At 45.3% G+C, this 21,330-nt stretch overlaps 2 protein-coding genes across 3 annotated transcripts; one reads left to right on the top strand and one right to left on the bottom strand.

Annotated features, from left to right (window-relative positions):
- The first annotated feature begins 3,959 nt into the window (after positions 1-3,959).
- On the top strand, positions 3,960-6,774 carry LOC109786394 (auxin-responsive protein IAA13). The gene is made up of 5 exons (XM_020344963.4): positions 3,960-4,512; positions 5,618-5,877; positions 6,018-6,120; positions 6,245-6,306; positions 6,387-6,774. Exons 1-5 carry the CDS (start codon positions 4,277-4,279, stop codon positions 6,422-6,424), a joined length of 699 nt encoding a protein of 232 aa, XP_020200552.1. The 5' UTR covers positions 3,960-4,276; the 3' UTR covers positions 6,425-6,774.
- LOC109786393 (protein transport protein SEC23 G) lies at positions 5,320-11,335 on the bottom strand. 2 transcript variants are annotated; one of them, XR_012183152.1, is made up of 3 exons: positions 10,563-11,335; positions 7,630-9,574; positions 5,320-5,906 (listed from the first exon to the last, which is right to left on the bottom strand). XR_012183152.1 is itself a non-coding variant. In XM_020344962.4 (2 exons), exons 1-2 carry the CDS (start codon positions 11,157-11,159, stop codon positions 7,913-7,915), a joined length of 2,259 nt encoding a protein of 752 aa, XP_020200551.1. In that variant the 5' UTR covers positions 11,160-11,335; the 3' UTR covers positions 7,567-7,912. The 2 variants fall into 2 exon arrangements, 1 of the variants encoding a protein (XP_020200551.1); XM_020344962.4 differs by lacking the exon at positions 5,320-5,906 and having other exon boundaries at positions 7,567-9,574.
- Between the last annotated feature and the right edge of the window lie 9,995 nt (positions 11,336-21,330).

The following is a 21,330-nucleotide window of genomic DNA, read 5'->3' as shown; positions in this document are numbered from 1 at the left end:
TCTGCATCTCCCCGTACACAGCCGCCAGGAGTGTTTCCAGGCTGGAAGACCCTTGTTTGCATCACCCGGCGCATTGCCTGTACGTCTACTCAGCCTTGATGTGCACCATCTGCTTAGATTCTCCGCCGAGTTTCCTAAACGTAACTAGATCCAGGCCAGGTGCATACCCATTCGGGTAATTACCTAGCTGGCTGGCTCTGTTCCATTGCGCAGCGCCTTAATTCCCGGCCCCTTGTGCAACGACCCTACTATCTCCGTCCTGGTTTATTGGTCCCCGTTGTATTTTGTGCCAATTTTGACCATAAATTTAACTAACAAAATGTTCATGCATGTCATAAAAAACTATATTTTTAGAAACTATGTTGAAACACGAATCCAACAATATAACTTTTTTGACATGCATTAACATTTTGTTAGTTAAATATTTAATCAAAATTTGGCACAAATTATAAAGGGAACCAATAAACCAGGACAGAGGTAGTACATACATAAGCATATAAGCATATAAGTAATTAACTAATTCGGCTGCCGCCACCAGTGAAACTTAATTGGTGGCCGGGGAATGATTGGTGGCGAAGAAATCATGCGCTGTCATGCGGCTAAGCCCAAATTCGGCTTAGCTTATTTGCAAAAACTAATCTAATCTCATCGGCCGGGATTAGTATATGGTATGCAGAAAAGGTGTGGTCGCGTGGCGCTGGGAATCCGTTCACTCGCTCGCATCGCATCGCATGGCATCCCCCACATGCGCGCGGGGCCGTGGGGCCGACACCTGAGTTGACCTGCCCCCACCCCTCCCGGCACGCGGGCCCCACCGCCCCAGGGATTCCAAAAGCCGCTCCACGCTCGCCCAAAGTCACGCATCGCGGACATTTCTTTTTCCCGTTTTTTTTAACTCGGCCCGGTTTTCACCGCCGCCTGCGGACATGAAAATCAGCACGAACCAGCTCCGAGAAATTTCCGTGTCCAGCTTGGCCAGTTCGTTGCCCTTTTTTTTTATGAGTACGGCCAGTTCGTTGCCTGTGACGTGGGGTCCGGACGGAACAGGAGAAGGCGATATATCCTGCCGCGACGTGGGCCCGGGCCAGCCGGGGATCGGGAACGAGGAGGCCCGGGGCCACAACGCGCATCACGGCCCGCCGGGCCCGCGGTGAAAAATAGCCGGGGAGGAGAAGGGTGACGCCAGTGGGCGCGTCACGACCAACCGGCACGCACCGGCAAAACCGGCGCTGGCCAGCTCATCCGTGCGCCACGTTTCGGCTCCCGGCCCGCACGGCCTGGCCCCCGTATGGTTTCGCTCCGCCTCCGTGCACCGGCACCGGCGCGGCGGACGGGATGGCCGTGGATCGTCTGCGTCCCGCCAACCCTGCACGCGAACCCGGTACCACGTACTGCCTTTCTGCTTCACTTCATTGCTCATCACGGGCCACAAAAGCTACGCCTGCGTTCTTTTTTTTTTTTTTTGCGTATACACCTGCGTTCTTGTCGATCGAGCATAGCAGTAGATATATGTGATTTTAAAAAAAAGCAGTATATATGTGGGTGAGTGTTACTGTTTGGATGATGAGTTTATGACCACGCTTGTTCAGCCGCTTCAATTAGCCAGAATTTAGTTTAGAAGATCACCACTCACAAAACACTTATCTATGGGTGAGAAGTTGAAAACCCATCAAGACTCGCCCGCTAACACACATTACTAAGAGCATCGACAGTCAGGCCTCTTATACCGTCTCAAACGTCTGGGCTGACCGGTCAACAAAAATCGACCTAACCGGATCTCTCAAACCACGGACAAATGCCCGGGCTGACCGGCACCCCTTATATCCAACTCAAATATAGGGCGGATATGGAGCGGCCCGGGCACGCCCGGGCGCGTCCGCCTGACAAGTCCGGCCCACTCCCGACCCCACAAAAAACCCCAATCCGGGCGGCAAGCTCAAACCCTAGCTCACTCTGTCCCCCTCTCTCTCGCTCGCTCCGTCCACTCCTCTTCCTCTCCGGTTCCGATCCCATCTACCATGATGAGCAGGTCCGGCCGCGACTCCGGCTCGAAGCTCGACTATGAGGAGGAGATGGCCCTCCGACGGAAGAACGCCAAGGCGCTCCGGCTTGCTATTGAGCAGTCGGAGCGCGAGGCGAAGGAGGCAGCGGCGGAGCAGGACAGGGTGGTCCGTCAGATGAAGGGGCTCATCGTTCTCTCCGACTCCGACTCCGCCAACGGCGACAGCTGCACCTCCTCGTCCGACGACCAAGACCCTCCACCAGCCGCGAACGCCTACAGCTGCGCCGACGACCGGAAGTGCAAAGGCCCGGCGAGGAAGTGGTGATTCCGCCCCTCTCCTCCTTAATGTTTATATCGTTTTTAGTTGCAGAAGTTTATGAACTTGTCCGGGGCCGAACTATGATCTTTTGGATGTGGTGAAGTATGTTAATGTCCGTTTGTAGCCAATCTTGTGTCCCTTTGCAGCCGATTTTTGTTGTCCGTCGTTTGATCACGTAGGGTAGATCAACGTTTGCATGTGTAGTATGGATATAAGGCGCCAAATATAAAATACGCGGATGTAGAGTAAAAAATATGAGGGTTGCCCGGTCAGTGTGCGCCGGGCGCGTCCGTAGACGTTTGAGGGGCCGGATTTGCCAACTCCGGCTGTAGATGCTCTAAAACAAGCATTGGTTCATATGCGACGCCGCTCGCACAAAGTAGACGTGGTAGCGCACATACTTCACACATGTTTCGGCTGCGGCCATGTTATGCCTAAAATGGCACGTGCGTGTTGTCTAGCGCAGAGTTAGTTGTGAAAAGTTGCGGCGCGTTACCGCCTCGAGAAGCATGCTGAAAAAAGCCATATATCCAACCGTTATCATCATTGCTACATGGATTAATAAATAGAATAATTTTAGGGTTCTCGAACTAATCCCTTTGTTGATGACATTGATGGTAAAGCTCAAGGATTTGAAAGTTGAGTGAATTGTAGATGGTGCACAATCTCTTTTCTTCTTGGCCCCTGTTTCAGTTACCTGGCCTTTGCCTAAACATGTTGGTTGTCTTTTTGAGAAATAAATTCATGTGTTCCACTTGATTCATCATCTATCTATTTATTTATCAGATAGTAACACACATTTATAATTTCTTTATTTCCTTTCAGCGCAATCTTTTTTCATAGAAATAGTCTAAGAAGATCCGAATTGCAGCCGACAGAAAACTTATAAAAGATATAAACGGCCAGGGTATAAATACCAAGGAACAATGTCTCTATCTACCTGGTAGTGACACAAAATTGTAATTTTCCTCATTTTCTGGATAAATTATTTCTTGCCATCACTTTAGTATCACTCTCATCGATGCTCTAGACAAATAAATACACAAGTTCAAGCACACAACCAAAAAAAGTAAAATTAGATGAAAGGGTTTCACCCGATTTTCATAATCAGTGCCTGAAAAAAACAAGTTCAAGCAAAGCAAGAAATAGTAGTACCTTAAGAAACTAAGTAAGAAAAATATATGTGATAACTGCAACAACTCATATTAATTTGAGCCTTCAAATCGTGAGACATGAACTCATGCAATTTTGCTATTGATCTTGGACCAAAAATAATCCTTAAATGCGTCGACTAAAACTCACAGGCCACAAAGAGCTAAACACTGTGACAATGGATAGCTGAACACCAGCAGCCTGCAGCTCATCTCCCTTGGGGAATTTAGCTGGTGACTAATTATATTTCGACCCACTGATAAATTATACTACTAGCAAGTAGCAAACCACTTATTTGTTGGCCTACAACATTCACCCTGTTGACATTTTATAGCACTGGATCCAAGTTGGTAGGCCTCCACAGTGTGTTAACTGGCAACACGGCAACACCTATGCTTGCATCAGTCGTTGAGCAGACAATCCAAGCCGGGGAAACATGGAAACAAAAGTTATTGGCTCCAACCTCCAAGTAGCCTCACTCATGCTCTAACTAACTGTTGTTCTAGTAACCCCACAGCCTTCTCTCTCTCTCTACCACCCTACCAGCAGAGCATTCACCACTTCGTCTCCCTCCTCTCTCCTCTCTCTTTCTCTTCCCTCTATATATACGCACCCCCACCCAGTTCTTGGTTCCTCTCTCTCTTCCACCACCACCATCTCCTAATCACAAGTCATCTTGCATACACGGAGAGAGAAAGAGAGGACGAGAGATCAGCAGCTGCTCGAGTAGCTCGCGTGGAGGTGTCCAAGGTGGGAGACCCAAGCCCAGGCTAGCTAGCCGACCAACTGCTCCACCGGAGCCGATGGCTGGCGCCGACGTCGACGTCGGGACGGAGCTCAGGCTCGGGCTGCCCGGGGGCGGCGCCGAGGCGGCCAAGGCCGGGAAGAGGGGCTATGAGGACACCATTGACTTGAAGCTCACGCTTCCCACCGGCGGCATGCAGGAAGACTCCGCAGGCAAGCCGGAGCCGGCCGCCGACAAGGCCAAGAGGCCCGCAGAGGCCGCGGCTGCCGACCCCGAGAAGCCACCTGCTCCCAAGTATGCCTGCATATGCTTCCTTTATCACACATAATCATTTCGTTAGTTTTTAACTTGGATGGTAGTTTTGTTTTCTAACTAACATAGCATCGAGTAATTTGATTTTTCCAGCTTCTATGAATGGAACCTGATTATCTCCTTTCCTTATCTTTCCATTCTGGTTGCTTAGCAAAAGATCCATAAGTGCAGACATATGTAGAGTTTGAACATGTGTACTCTAGGTTTTTTCTAGATTCTACGCATGGAACCTGATTAATTATCTCCTTTCCCTCTTTTCATTCTGGTTGTTTAGCTAAAGATCCAGAAGTACACACATAAACATAATTAGACATATGTAGAGCTCGAGCATGTGCAGGCCTTCAATCTTTTTTCCCGTTATAAACTAGTTTTCTCGAGTTTGGATTCGTTATATACTTATAGGATGTTGAATAAACCATGACATGCAAATGGGCAAACGCTTTAAGTAGGGCAAAATATCCACAAAGGAGATCCCATGGCAGAAAGCGCGCAAGGCGACACCATCCGCTGTGTGTTGTTTGTCGCCTCCAAAGCGCCGACGCGAATTATTAACGCCTTTCCGAACCATAAACATATGCGCACTTGATGCCTGCTTTGTGCGGCAGCCGGTACATACATGTCAGAGAGGCGAAGAAAATGATGGTGCATACACTTTCCATCCATCTCTTGGCAGATTCCACTGCAAAAGGAAGGGTTTCATTTCCTGTGATGAAAACGGAGAAATGTTTAGTCCGTAGAAGATAGATGATTGGGGCTGTGGATAATCATGCTGGCCATGATTCATGTGGCGTTTGGCTAAAGCTGATGCCGTTTCAATTATACACCATAATGGTAGTGGTACTGCTTGCTACCACCATAAAGTTGCCACAGGCGTACATGGATTAGTTAAACGGAGCTGGCTGCCGGAAAGAATATAGTAACGTGCGCGATCGAGATGGATGGAACCTCCAGCCACCATTGTAATGGAGAATCTTATTTGTTTTTACAGCACCAGTGGGTTGGACTTGGAACTAGATTATTTCACGAACTGATTTGCAAGTGGTAAATGTAAATTTGTGGCTAATTTCGCGTGTTATGCGTCGACCAGGGCACAGGCTGTGGGTTGGCCACCAGTCCGGTCGTACCGCAGGAACGCCATGACCGTCCAGTCGGTCAAGATCAAGAAGGAGGAGGAGACCGAGAAGCAGCAGCCTGCTGGCGCCGCTGCTGGCGCCAACGGCTCCAACTTTGTCAAGGTGAGCATGGACGGCGCGCCCTACCTGCGCAAGGTGGATCTGAAGATGTACAACACCTACAAGGACCTCTCCATTGCTCTGCAGAAGATGTTCAGCACCTTCACCGCAACTGGTAAGATCCGTCACCGTCGGCATCAGAACCTGCAAGAGCATGTTATCAACTGGTGTTAATGATTTTGCCTCGGCTGGTGGTATGGATGGAGCTTAGTTTGAATTAACAAGTGCCGCAATCATCAACTATTTTTTTCCCAGGGAATGAGGGGAAGATGGTTGAGGCAGTGAACGGTTCAGATGTTGTTACTACTTACGAAGACAAGGATGGAGACTGGATGCTTGTTGGAGACGTCCCATGGGAGTATGTTACTTCACTCCTGCGCCCCCTTATCTACTCCCGTATTTACGACCCCGTGCTTAGAATGCAATTAAGCGAGGTCCACGCTTCAGTTTCTTTCGTCGGCTGATGATCAATTACCCTGCAGGATGTTTGTTGCTTCATGCAAACGCTTGAGGATCATGAAGGGGTCCGAAGCCATCGGTCTTGGTCAGTATCTTCAGCTAAAATTCTCTTACAATTCAAGAGTTATATCTTGATTCTAACCCCCATGGGATTTTTTGTTTCAGCACCAAGGGCCAAGGACAAGTACAAGAACAAGAGCTAAACATGGGGCAGTAAGAGGAAGACTTATGATGCCATAAGGATGGTGTTCTTGCAGTGTGCTATGGTTTCTTAGATATATAATGTTTTCAATTATTAGCTGGATTAAAAGAAGGGAGAGTTGCCATGTTTAATTTGTTGGTGGACCAGAAGCAATAATCTATCTGTGTGTAGCTGGATTGGTGTTATGTGATGTTCCCTACCATGTGTCCCAGAATCTACTTGGTGATTTTATTCTACTGTTGTCAATTAAGTATGTGTGATTGTTAAGTAAAGGGCATCAATGAGACTATTATTATTATGGTATCTTGTAAGTTAACCTGTTTGTTAATTATAAGCACACTATTTTTGTAATCTGTGTGTGGTCAAGTGGAAGGGAACAGGCCATGTGCTTGGTGATGGGAAATCCATTACTATAACTTAGCCTATCTGTCATTGAGTTATTGAGAAGGTTGGGTCTTGAGGAATGATGGGTACGATCATAGCAAGAAGCTTCCTTGCTCTGCCAGGGTTGTGGTGATAACAAGGCTAAGTACATTGCATAAGCTAATCAAACATAGTCTATTCATCATGCATTTATGGCAGGGAAATGTTTATATAGGATGCATGTATCATGGTTGGTCTGCAAGATGTCACACACCATTGGAATCACACAGCTGTGCAATCACATCCTCAAAAGGAATATGCAGATGTTATGTGAAGACGATCAGAGGCATCTACATGTCACTGTTTGCGTAATAGAAATGAACTGCTTAAAGGATGCATTATGCCTATAAAATACTCCCTCCAATCCATAATAAGTGCCGCAGTTTTGAACTAAGGTTGAACTAACCTTATTCAAAACTGAGACACTTATTTTGGATCGGAGGGAGTAGCATCTACTCCCTCCGTTCCCAAATATAAGTCTTTCTAGATATTCCAACAAGTGACTACATACGGAGCAAAATGAGTGAATCTACACTCCAAAATATGTCTACATACATCCGCATGTTGTAGTCCATTTGAAATGTCTAAAAAGACTTATATTTAGGAACGGAGGGAGTAGACATTAACTCCTTAAAATAGTGTCACTGTCCTACCGCATAACTAAAACAAGAATGGTAGAGTGATTTACTGCATATCAAATGTAACCAGAGGCATCTCAACGCTCGTGGGGGGTAAAGATTAATAACATCAGTCTATACAAAAATTAAAAGGTAACTGGCTTACATCAAACTGGAGCTGGAGCAAATGTACAAATCAAGGAGATCTCATTCCTCCAGGCAGTAGAGCTCTGGCAATATTTTCAAGATAACATGCAGCCAGAAATAACACGTAACTAATTCCACATGGACTCGTTCATCCTGTACAGCCAGTTACTGCAAGTGTTCAATAAAACTTGCAAGTAAACACCACCCATGAATATGACATTCCATCTATCAGAAAGCCGTATCTTCAGGATCTGAGATGGGCCCAACTGAGATAGCGGAACCATGGGCAGGTCCATGCGTCGCTAACCCTGAACAGCCAACTCCTGCAAGTGTTCAATAAAAACTTGCAGACAAACATCGTCGGTGAATATGACTTCAGATCCTTCAGAAAGCTGTGATTTCTGTGTCACAGATGGATTCAATCGGGCTAGTAAAAACCTGGCCTGGCTCCCATGCTGGTCACATTTTATGAGTTTTGGCACTGGAAAACGGTCTGCCAATAGTGCCTCTGCATCAACTTCTGGTGCTTCAAGTAGCTTCCGTAAGTTTTCATGATTTGGGTCTTTATGATAGCCAAGTTTCCTCCACTGAGCAATCTTCGAGCCATAATGAATCACTATATAGAAGTACGAATCAAATAGCAAAATGACATCAGGAGAGATGGAGCTGACATCTAGCAGCACAGGGATAGGTGGTCCATCAAATGAGTATTGGAATAAAGTTGGCTGGATCATGATCAGGGATCCCACAACTCCCTCCCTATTCAACATCAACCGGAAGAAAGCAGTTTCATCAGGAGAGCTGTTGCCAACATCAATGAACTGTGACCTTCGCAGGTAGTACATGAACTGCGGATACAGGGAGAAATTAGTGGACAAGCGAAATGTAGATGGATCTTCAGGGACATAGTTTCCGAACTTAGCAGTGAAGCGAATAAGCATCTTGTCAAGCCATCGTATTACATCTCTAACATGGTATGTCTCTGCTCTGTGAACAGCAAGCCTGGCCATAACTGCTGCAGCAGCTTCCTGATCAAACCCTGCAGCAATTTCTGGAGATCGAGGTCCAGCCCATCTTCTCGCAACAGTCGTTACCCTTAGGCGATTGCTACCATCACCATGTCGGTATCTTGTCATGAACTGAATAAAGAAGACAGTTGGGGGATCGGTATCACGCCTACAATCAGCTCGGAAGAAGAAAGCAATACAGGTTTTGCTGTTCAATGTACTCATTCTCCAATAATTTGTCCCACCCTCACCAATTTCTTTATCACTAACCGAGCTGTTTTGTCTGTGAAGGGAGATGCAAGGACCAAGGGCACCACAAATCTTGACCTCCTTTGATGTCACTACCTCAATTGTTGCATTAAAGTTCATGTTAAGGTAATCAGTACCCTCACGCTTGAAGGTTTGCCTTAAACAGCTTTTGAACTGTTCAGACTCAAATGACTCTGTAAGCACCATTAAGCCCCCGGACACTTCAACTGGATACCTAAGCTCTGCAGCTCCAATCTGATCAAGAGAGCAAGCCAAAAGATCAAGAACTAATGCACTGTCTGTCAATCTCTTGGCAACTTTCTTATAGAAATCCTGGGCTTTTTCAACAAGAGGCACATTGCCATTGAAAATGTCACGATGCGAACGAATTGCCTTGCCGAGATCGGTTTCCACCACAAGTCCTGGACCCACTGTCATGGGACCAGATGTAAAAACCATGATTCGGCCACCAGTGTTAGGTGAGCAGCAACCTTCCAGAAGAGCAACAGCTGTGGAAATAGCAGCACCAGTAGCCCTTAATGGGCGATGCCCCCGTGGGCAAGCAGACATAGAACTCAGGTCCTCTATTGCAGATGTAATGCTAAATTCACATTCAGAAACAGGCAACAAAAATCTCTGCGCTTCAATGGGTTTCAGTGTAGCCAACTTGTTGTATCGTGAATGTCGAACACCTAGAAGTTGCTGTATCTGAAACATACGAGAAAGCCTCTTAGATACACAGAAACGACGATAAATTATACAAAGTAAATCAGTTATCGTAAGAGATCAGTGAATGACGTTAGCAGTGAGCCTGTGACTGACCCAATTGAATAACAGATGTGAAACAAACAATCATTCGCCATTCAGGAAACAATTTCCAGTAAGTCACTGATTAGATACTAAAAGTAACTGCATTCGTACTCCCTCCGTCCGAAAATACTTGTCATCAAAATGGATAAAAAGGGATGTACCTATAACTAAAATACGTCTAGATACATCCCCTTTTATTCATTTTGATGACAAGTATTTCCAGACGGAGGTACAAGGCTGCAGAGTAAAACTTTAAGGTCACTCAGAATGTAGAGAGCAAGCTACTTAGGATGCGTTTGGCATTGCGGTGGATTATGATGATCCCTTTGTCAATTACCCTATGCTTAACCAACTTCTTGTGATTTCATGGCTATTACTCACAGAAGATTATATATAAAAGTTCAGCAGAAACTGAGCCTTAATTTACAATGTACAATGTTCATTCAACTTGGAATTCAGAAACCAAAGCTACGGCCCATTCGGGGGGCAGGGGCTTGTGCCCCATAAGCCTGGCTTGAACCTAGGAACTGTTCTAGTCTGTCTTGTGATTTTGTTCAATATGTTCACTTGAGCTTGTTTATAAGCGGTTTACGAAACAGGACATTCGGGGAAGCTGGGTCTTTTAGCCAAGGTAAGATCCCCATTGATGTGGGAGGTTTAAGTCAATATGTGCAATGCTTGGAATCAGAAATTGTTCTTTTCTCAGCAATATAACATGTTTATATTACTTATTCAGGCAAAAACAGTGGACTAAATGTGATTACTACTGACTATACAGCTTGCACAGTGCACTGATCTGTTTCACCAATAATAAGCATATATATATAATGTAAGCAAGCAACACCCCAGGATAGTAGGATCACATCTCAAACTAGAATTCACCGACCTTGTCCGACTCGAGCTCACGCTCCCCATTGAACACGACCACTCTGGCGCAGCCCTCGAAGCCGAGATCGTGCACCCACACCGACGCCGAGAACGTGACGAGAGCCACCCTGACCCCCTCAGGCAGCCCCTGCACGACCCTGAGCAGCTCCGCCTTGAGCGCGGCGAGCTCGTCCCCCGCGGTGGCCGCGTCCACGACGAACACGATTGCGGGCGGGGCGCCACCCCCCACCTCGGCAGGGTCCGGGGGAAGCGTGTACTCGACGCTGGAGTGGGTGGGGAACAGCTCGGCGGGGATCGAATCGGGGGAGATGTGGCGCGGGTAGGGGTTGGCCATGGAGCCGCAGAAGGAGCAGGACCAGCGCGCGGAGGCGTGGTGGACGCGGGAGAAGGGGTTGAGGGCCGCGGCGCAGGCCGGGGAGGCGCAGCGGAGGGGCGGGTAGGGGAGGATCGGGAGCAGGTCGGGCGCCGTCGGGTGGAGCGGCGTGCAGAGCACCGCGGTGGGGACGACGAGCGCCTCCGCGGCGGAGGGCGTCGGCGGCCACGAGTGCCACGGCCAGCGGAGGCCCTCCACGGCCTCCAGCTCGGCGAAGTCCATCGGAATCGGAGCCGAATCGGGCGGCGGGTGGTGGCGTGGCGACTAGGGTTTTGCTATGTTCTCCGGCCCTCTGCCATTAGCTCTGCTTTCCTTTCATTTTTCCCCAACCTGGCTGTTTCGTTCCCCCCTACTTCTTTTTCTTTGTGGTCCGTAGGGACCGTTGGATTGAAATCCGACGGTCAGCCCTCTCTGTCCGGTGGGTTCCCTTTTTCTAAGAGCTTTGAAAGAAACGCTGCAAATCATATGTATACTCCATAAATAGTTAATCTCTACTAGTAACTCAATTCACTTAATATGCAATTACCGACTCATAATGTCATCATGCATGTTTCATTAATTTTAGTTTGCTCAACGCGCAAGTATGTCCACGCATCATGCCATGATTGTATGAGAAAAAGACCCATCTTAACAAAAATGGGGGTTGTGTGGCCCCTTTTATCGAAAGAATGCATGATAACAAAAATGGATGTTTAGCGATAAATATCATGTGTCACACATTAATCCGGATGACTAGCGATATATATCATGATGTCGTATTTTATATGTTCGACGCCATGGTGGGAACAATATATCTACCAATGCAATGATACTAACACAACTGATGCCACTAGAGTCTCCAACAATGAAGACAACCAAACTGGGCACGATGGCGAATTGACGATGTTGCGGGTCATTAGGTTCCGAACCCACTCCTTCATCTTGATGTCCATAAAACTCTGCATGATGTATTGCCCAACGTATGTGCCAGTGATACTTGAAATCTGCCAAGGAGCCCGCATGGAGCCCCCTGGCACCTCGGTTGCCTACTTGTCTGGCGGCTCTTTCGATTGAGTCGAATCCGCCACCTCACTAGCCTTGGAAGCCCCAGCTTTGGCCGGCTAACCTTTATCACGCAACTTATCCCAAGCTTCCACAATCCATATCCATGGAGTCATTCTCCACGCTCTGGTCTTTGTCATCATACTTCGAGCTTTTATCATCATTAGGCTTGGGAGGCAGAGGGTCGTTGCTGCCCACATGTCTGGGCTTGGTCTCAGGTTCCAATTTAACGTTGTAACCTTTACTATTGAACCAGATCTGGATCATGCCCCTGAGCTTGGACGATACATGACATGCAAGCTTCATCCTTACGGTGCCAAGTAGATAAGGGATAACTCATCCACCACAATAGGACGACCGATCAACGTTGACGCCATCATATGAGGCGATCATCACGATGTTGCTTCTTGGGGATGCTCGAAAGGCGCACCTAGACTTCTAGCATATCTTTGCCCTCCTATTGTTCGAAGAAAGATTCTCGGATCTTGGCCATGATATTTTTCAGTGAGAGGGGAAACTTGTCGCCGCGAGTTTGCATATGTAGGGTCTCCGAAGAAGGGAACACCACAAAGTGTTCTATCCTATCGTTGATGACCTAGCAATCCCAATCACCCTCGACTAAGTGCCAGAGTTTGTGTTCCAGGATGCGGACAGAGAGGAGACCAGGGTTGGTAGAGAAAATGGTTGCATTATTGGAATGGACCCCCCAGGTCCTCTCCTTCATCATCTTCATACCATAGAAAAAGAAATGCTCGTCAGGAATCGCATGATCCTGTCGTGTGCATCACTAGTGGCTTGACATTGAATGGCAGTTGGCAAATGTGTGACCTTCCTGCTTGCACAATACACAGGGCAAGAACTGTGTTGTGACTAGAAATGCCTAGATCTGCCACTTTTCAAACACTCCTCCCTCCCACTTCATCCACTGGGATGGGCACTGACATCATTCCCTTAGAGGAGGATGACGTTGTCTCCAAAGATATCATCACCAATGATGTTGTTGCTTTCGTGTACTTCTTGGCCAAAGGATCTCTGACCATGTCCCCATTGAGCTGGCCCTTGTGAGGTAGATCCTTTCACGTGAGATCTCCATCGTGGTGTCTTCTTCTTCTTCCATGTTGAAAGAACATGCGGTGCCCCCATGTTTGGTTTTGGAAATTTATGACAATCTCTATGGACTAATGTTTGCCTTGAGTTATATTTGAAGGATTTGTCCATAGGCTTTTCTTGGAGTCCATTTGTTGGTTTCAAGGAGAGTTTGTGATGACCAAGGTGCTATTCAGGGAATTACCTAAAGATTGGTCATGTGAGAGGTTGATCAAGACTAAGTCAAAGAGTGAATTAAGTTGATCAACACACAAAGCGTAGAAGATGTACCGAGAGGGATCAAGTGATCCCATGGTATGGTAAGCTTTGTCAATTACGCTTTGTGTACTAACCCGTGGTCTTCGTGAGGGTTCTTTGTGGGGTTAGGTTGCGGTGTGCACGTTCAAGTGATGCATCACGACGAGATCAAGTGCTTGAAGATTGTCGTCCATTATGGTGACAATGGACTTGTGAAGATGTGCCGAAGAGTGGCTCACCCACAGTGGAGTATTGGGGAGCAATCTGAAGGAAATATGCCCTAGAGGCAATAATAAAGTTGTTATTTATATTTCCTTATATCATGATAAATGTTTATTATTCATGCTAGAATTGTATTAACCGGAAACTTAGTGCATGTGTGAACACCTAGATAAACAGAGTGTCCCTAGTATGGCTCTACTTGACTAGCTCGTTAATCAAAGATGGTTAAGTTTCCTGACCATAGACATGTGTTGTCATTTGATGAACGGGATCACATCATTAGAGAATGATGTGATGGACAAGACCCATCCGTTAGCTTAGCATAATGATCGTTTAGTTTTATTGCTATTGCTTTCATCATGACTTATACATGTTCCTCTGACTATGAGATTATGCAACCCCCGAATACCGGAGGAACACCTTGTGTGGTATCAAACGTCACAACGTAACTGGGTGATTATAAAGATGCTCTACAGATGTCTCCGAAGGTGTTTGTTGGGTTGGCATAGATCGAGATTAGGATTTGTCACTCCGTGTATCGGAGAGGTATCTCTGGGCCCTCTCGGTAATGCACATCACTATAAGACTTGCAAGCAATGAGACTAATGAGTTAGTCATGGGATGATGCATTACGGAACGAGTAAAGAGACTTGCCGGTAACGAGATTGAACTAGGTATGATGATACCGACGATCGAATCTCGGGCAAGTAACATACCGATGACAAAGGGAACAACGTATGTTGTTATATTCAAAACCACGGCGTACTACAAATTTTGTTTCCGAGAGCTTCAGGTCCACGAGGCGTTCCATTGGCTTTGGAAAGCTAAAAGTGTCCCCAAGATCAAAGTTTTTGGTTGGTTTCTTATGGTGGATCGTCTCAACACTCGCAATATGCTCAGCAGAAGACACTATAACATTGGGACCAACCTGGACTATCTCCTTTGTGGCGAACATGTGGAAGAAACCCTTGAGCATCTCTTCTTTTGCTGCATGTTTAGCACACGATGCTGGCTCAAGCTCAATATCACCTGGCCTGCTACTGGAGATCGGCTACATTTGTTGAAACACCTGAAGACCGGGAATCAACGTAAAATGCTCATGGACACATTCCTAGTTGCCGCGTGGAGTCTGTGGAAGGAAAGGAACAATAATTACTTTCGGCATGTGGCCCCTTCGGTTGATAGTTGGCTAGCCAGGTTTAGAAACGATTTTGCCAACATTGTTCATAGACTCCCTGTAGATAAGAGACACCTCATCTCTGCTATCCTAGCTTCTATCCCCTAACTATATTAACCTCCTAGCTCTCTGACTGCCCTTTGTAATTGCTTAAGACACCCCCCTCCTCTCTCCTTGTACATTTGTAACATAGTCACCCTTTTGGGTCCTTAATATATACATGCAATAGGACGTGCTCCTACTGTCCAACCTTAAAAAAACGTATGTTGTTATGCGGTTTGATCGATAAAGATCTTCGTAGAATATGTAGGAGCCAATATGAGCATCCAGGTTCCGCTATTGGTTATTGACCGGAGATGTGTCTCGGTCATGTCTTCATAGTTCTCGAACTCGTAGGGTCCGCACGCTTAACGTTCGATGATGATTTGTATTATGAGTTATGTGATTTGATGACCGAAGTTTGTTCGTAGTCCCGGATGAGATCACGGACATGACGAGGAGTCTCTAAATGGTCGAGAGGTAAAGATTCATATATAGGATGATGGTATTTGGACACCGGAAGTGTTCCGGGTGATACCGGGTCACCGGAAGGGGTTCCGGGCAACCCCCGGCAAAGATATGGGCTTAATGGGCCAAGTAAGGGAACACACCAGCCCACAAGGGGCTGGTGCACCCCCTATAGGGCCAGCCACGTGGGGAGAAAGGGAAAGGAGAGGAGGAAAAGGAAAGTATGAAGTAGGACTCCTACTTCCTTCTCCTCCCCCTTCCTTCCTTTCCCCCTTGTCCAAATATGGTAAGGGGGGCCGAATTGGACTAGGGGCCAAGTAGGATTCCTCCTACTTGGGCGCGCCCTATAGGCTGCCTCCCTCCCTCTCCCTCCTTTATATACGTGGGGAGGGCACCCCTAGAACACACAAGTTGATCTTTTAGCCGTGTGCGGTGCCCCCCTCCACAGTTACACACCTCGGTCATATCGTCGTAGTGCTTAGGCAAAGCCCTGCATCGGTAACTTTATCATCACCGTTGCCACGCCTTCGTGCTGACGAAACTCTCCCTCGACCTCAACTGGATCAAGAGTACGAGGGACGTCATCGAGCTGAACGTGTGCTGAACACGGAGGTGCCGTACGTTCGGTGCTGAGATCGGTCGGATCGTGAAGACGTACGACTACATCAACCGCGTTGATAAAACGCTTCCGCTTTCGCTCTACGAGGGTACGTGGACACACTCTCCCCTCTCGTTGCTATGCATCTCCTAGATAGATCTTGCGTGATCGTAGGTAAAATTTAGAAATTATTGCGTTCCCTAATAGTGGCATCCGAGCTAGGTCTATGCGTAGATGTTAAATGCACGAGTAGAACACAAGAGTTGTGGGCGATAATAGTCATACTGCTTACCAGCATGTCATACTTTGATTCGGCGATATTGTTGGATGAAGCGGCCCAGACCGACATTACATGACCGCGTTCATGAGACTGGTTCTACCGACGTGCTTCGCACACAGGTGGCTAGTGGGTGTCTGTTTCTCCAGCTTTAGTTGAATTGAGTGTGGCTACGCCCGGTCCTTGTTGAAGGTTAAAACAGCACACTTAACGAAAAATCGTTGTGGTTTTGATGCGTAGGTAAGAACGGTTCTTGCTAAGCCCGTAGCAGCCACGTAAAACTTGCAACAACAAAGTAGAGGACGGCTAACTTGTTTTCGTAGGGCATGTTGTGATGTGATATGGTCAAGACGTGATGATATATAAATTGTTGTATGAGATGATCATGTTTTGTAAAAGTTATCGGCAACTGGCAGGAGCCTTATGGTTGTCGCTTTATTGTATGAAATGCAATCGCCATGTAATTGCTTTACTTTATCACTAAGCGGTAGCGATAGTCGTAGAAGCAATAGTTGGCGAGACGACAACGTTCGATGGAGATCAAGTTGTCAAGCCGGTGACGATGGTGATCATGACGGTGCTTTGGAGATGGAGATCAAAGGCACAAGATGATGATGGCCATATCATATCACTTATTTTGATTACATGTGATGTTTATGCTTTATGCATCTTATTTTGCTTAGTACAGCGGTAGCATTATAAGATGATCCCTCACTAAATTTCAGGGTATAAGTGTTCTCCCTGAGTATGCACCGTTGCGACAGTTCTTCGTGCTGAGACACCACGTGATGATCGGGTGTGATAAGCTCTACGTTCACATACAACGGGTGCAATCCAGTTTTGCACATGCAGAATACTCGGGTTAAACTTGACGAGCCTAGCATATGCAGATATGGCCTAGGAACACTGAGACCGAAAGGTCGAACGTGAATCATATAGTAGATATGATCAACATAGTGATGTTCACCATTGAAAGCTACTCCATCTCACGTGATGATCGGACATGGTTTAGTTGATATGGATCACGTGATCATTTAGATGGTTAGAGGGATATCTATCTAAGTGGGAGTTCTTAAGTAATATGATTAATTAAACTTAAATTTATCATGAACTTAGTCCTGATAGTATTTGCATATCTATGTTGTAGATCAATTGCTCGCGTATAGCTTCGCCGTTTTATTTATGATATGTTCCTAGAGAAAAAGTTGAAAGATGTTAGTAGCAATGATGCGGATTGGATCCGTGATCTGAGGATTATCCTCATTGCTGCACAGAAGAATTATGTCCTTGATGCACCTCTAGGCGACAAACCTATTGCAGGAGCAGATGTAGACGTTATGAACATTTGACAAAGCTCGGTATGATGACTACTTGATAGTTTAGTGCACCATGCTTTACGGCTTAGAACCGGGACTTCAAAAATGTTTTGCACGCCACAGAACATATAAGATGTTCTAAGAGTTGAAATTAGTATTTCAGACTCATGCCTGTGTCAAGAGGTATGAGACCTTTGATAGTACTTTGCCTACAAGATGGAGGAGAATAGCTCAACCAGTGAGCATGTGCTCAGATTGTCTAGGTACTACAATCGCTTGAATCAAGTGGGAGTTAATCTTCCAGATAATATAGTGATTGATAGTGTTCTCTAGTCACTATCACCAAGCTACTAGAACTTTGTGATGAACTATAATATGCAACGGATGACAAAAACGAATCCCGAGCTCTTCGCGATGCTGAAATCAGCGAAGGTAGAAATCAAGAAAAAGCATCAAGTGTTGATGGTTGACAAGACCACTAGTTTCAAGTAAAAGGGCAAAGGAAAAGAAAGGGAACTTCAAGAAGAATGGCAAGCAAGTTGCCACTCCCATGAAGAAACCCAAAGCTAGACCCAAGCCTGAAACTGAGTGCTTCTACTGCAAAGGAAATGGTCACTGGAAGTGGAACCCAAATACTTGGCGGATAAGAAGGATGGCGAAGTGAACAAAAGTATATATGATATACATACTATTGCTGTGTACTTTACTAGTGTTCATAGTAGCCCTTGGGTATTTGATACTGGTTCAAGTTGCTATGATTAGTAACTCAAAACAGGAGTTACAAAATGAACAAAGACTAGTTGACGGCGAGGTGACGATGTATGTTGGAAATGATTCCAAGGTTGATAAGATCACCATCGCACACTCCCTTTACCTTCGGGATTAGTGTTGAACCTAAAATAAATGTTATTTGGTGTTTGCGTTGAGCATAATATGATTGGATCATGTTTATTGCAATACGGTTATTCATTTAAGTCAAACAATAATTGTTATTCTGTTTACATGAATAAAACCTTCTGTGGTCATACACCCAAGGTGAATGGTTTATTGAATCTCGATCGTAGTGATACACATATTCGTAATATTGAAGCCAAAAGATGAAAAATTAATAATGATAGTGCAACCTATTTGTGGCACTACCGTTTAGGTCATTGATATGTCTCCAACGTATCTATAACTTTTTATTGTTCTATGCTATTATATTATCCATCTTAGATGTTTTATATGCATTTATATGCTATTTTATATGATTTTTGGGACTAACCTATTAACCTAGAGCCCAGTGCCAGTGCCAGTTTATGTTTTTCCTTGGTTTTGAGTTTTACAGAAAAGGAATACCAAACGGAGTCCGATTGACGTGCCAATTTTTGATGATTTTTTATGGACCAAAAGAAGCCCCGGAAGTAAAAGAGTTGGGCCAGAAGAATCCCGAGCTGTCCACGAGGGTGGAGGGCGCGCCCTAACCCCTGGGTGTGGGCCCCTATCTCGTGGATGACTCGGAGACCCCCCTGACGTGAGACCTACGCCAAAATTCCTATAAATACAGAAACCTCCAGAAAATAACCTAGATCAGGAGTTCCGCTGCTGCAAGCCTGTGTATCCACCAAAAACCAACCGGGACCCTGTTCCGGCACCCCGCCGGAGGGGGGATCCCTCACCGATGGCCATCTTCATCATCCCGGCGCTCTCCATGACGAGGAGGGAGTAGTTCACCCTCGGGGCTGAGGGTATGTACCAGTAGCTATGTGTTTGATCTCTCTCTCTCTCTCTCTCTCTCTCTCGTGTTCTTGATTTGACACGATCTTGATGTACCACGAGCTTTGCTATTATAGTTGGATCTTATGATGTTTCTCCCCCTCTACTCTCTTGTAATGGATTGAGTTTTCCCTTTGAAGCTATCTTATCGGATTGAGTCTTTAAGGATTTGAGAACACTTGATGTATGTCTTGCGTGGGATACCCGTGGTGACAATGGGGTATTCTATTGATTCACTTGATGTATGTTTTGGTGATCAACTCGCGGGTTCCGTGACCTTGGGAATCTATGCATAGGGGTTGGCACACGTTTTCGTCTTGACTCTCTGGTAGAAACTTTGGGGCACTCTTTGAAGTTATTTGTGTTGGTTGAATAGATGAATCTGACATTGTGTGATGCATATTGTATAATCATACCCACGGATACTTGAGGTGACATTGGAGTATCTAGGCGACATTAGGGTTTTGGTTGATTTGTGTCTTAAGGTGTTATTCTAGTACGGACTCTATGATAGATCGAACGGAAAGAATAGCTTCGTGTTATTTTACTACGGACTCTTGAATATGATCCAGTTATGTTATTATTGTTGAGAGAACTTGCACTAGTGAAAGTATGAACCCTACGCCTTGTTTCGAAGCATTGCAATACCGTTTACGCTCACTTTTACCACTTGTTACCTTGCTGTTTTTATATTTTCAAATTACAAAAACCTATATCTACCATCCATATTGCACTTGTATCACCATCTCTTCGCCGAACTAGTGCACCTATACAATTTACCATTGTATTGGGTGTGTTGGGGACACAAGACTCTTTGTTATTTGGTTGCAGGGTTGTTTGAGAGAGACCATCTTCAACCTACGCCTCCCATGGATTGATAAACCTTAGGTCATCCACTTGAGGGAAATTTGCTACTGTCCTACAAACCTCTGCACTTGGAGGCCCAACAACGTCTACAAGAATAAGGTTGTGTAGTAGACATCAAGCCCTTTTCTGGCACCATTGCCGGGGAGGTTAGCGCTTGAAGGTATATCTTTAGATCTTGCAATCGAATCTTTTAGTTTCTTGTTTTATCACTAGTTTATTCTATAAAAGAAAACTACAAAAAAATGGAATTGAGGGTGCCTCATATGCTTCATCTTTTTAATGTCTTCCGTGAAAATAAGGATTCCAATAATTGTGCTCAATTGCTAGAGGAAGAATGAATTAAAATGTTTGGCACTAAATCTTTGAATGATGAGCATGATTGCAATATTGTTAGTATGAATTCTTTGAATACCCATGATGCTAATGATATTCAAAGCCACAAGCTTGGGGATGCTATGTTTGATAAAGATGATATGTTTAGTCCCCCAAGTTTTGATGAGCAAATTTATTATGATGAAAGTATGCCTCCTATTTATGATGATTATTGTGATGACACATATGCTATAAAGAATAAATATAACCATGGAACTTGTCATCATGATTTTAATTTTCAATTGGATTATGCTTCACATGATAGCTATTTTGTTGAGTTTGCTCCCACTACTATTGATGAGAATAAATTTTCTTATGTGGAGAGTAGTAAAATTTCTATGCAAGTAGATCATGAAAACAATGCTTTATGTGCTGGTTATATGGTTGAATTCATTCATGATGCTACTGAAAATTATTATTAGAGAGGATCATATGCTTCTACATATTGCAATAATATCAAGTTTCCTCTCTATGTGTTGAAAATCTTGAAGCTATGCTTGTTTTGCTTTCCTATGCTAGTTGATTATTGCCATAAGTTGTTTGCTCACAAAATCCCTATGCATAGGATGTGGGTTAGACTTAAATGTGTTAGTAATATGCTTCATGATGCTCTCTTTATGTTTCAATTCTTATCTTTTATACGAGCATCATTGAAATCATCATGCCTAGCTACAAAGGCATTAAAGAAAAGCGCTTGTTGGGAGACAACCCAATATTTACCCCTACTGTTTTTGTGTCTCCACATGATTATGCTACTGTAGTAATCATGTTTTATAGCTTTTATTTCAATAAAGTGCCAAGTAATACCTTTAGGATAGCTTACGGTGATAGTTGTGTTGATGCTGCTAAAAATCAGAAACTTTTGCGCCCAGTAAATTAGTTTTGATAATTCACAGAAACGTGTTTTTGATCTCATT

This window comes from Aegilops tauschii, chromosome 5 (genome assembly GCF_002575655.3).
Source record: "Aegilops tauschii subsp. strangulata cultivar AL8/78 chromosome 5, Aet v6.0, whole genome shotgun sequence".
NCBI classification, from domain to species: Eukaryota; Viridiplantae; Streptophyta; class Magnoliopsida; order Poales; family Poaceae; genus Aegilops; species Aegilops tauschii.
This window is presented reverse-complemented; position numbering and strand designations above follow the sequence as displayed.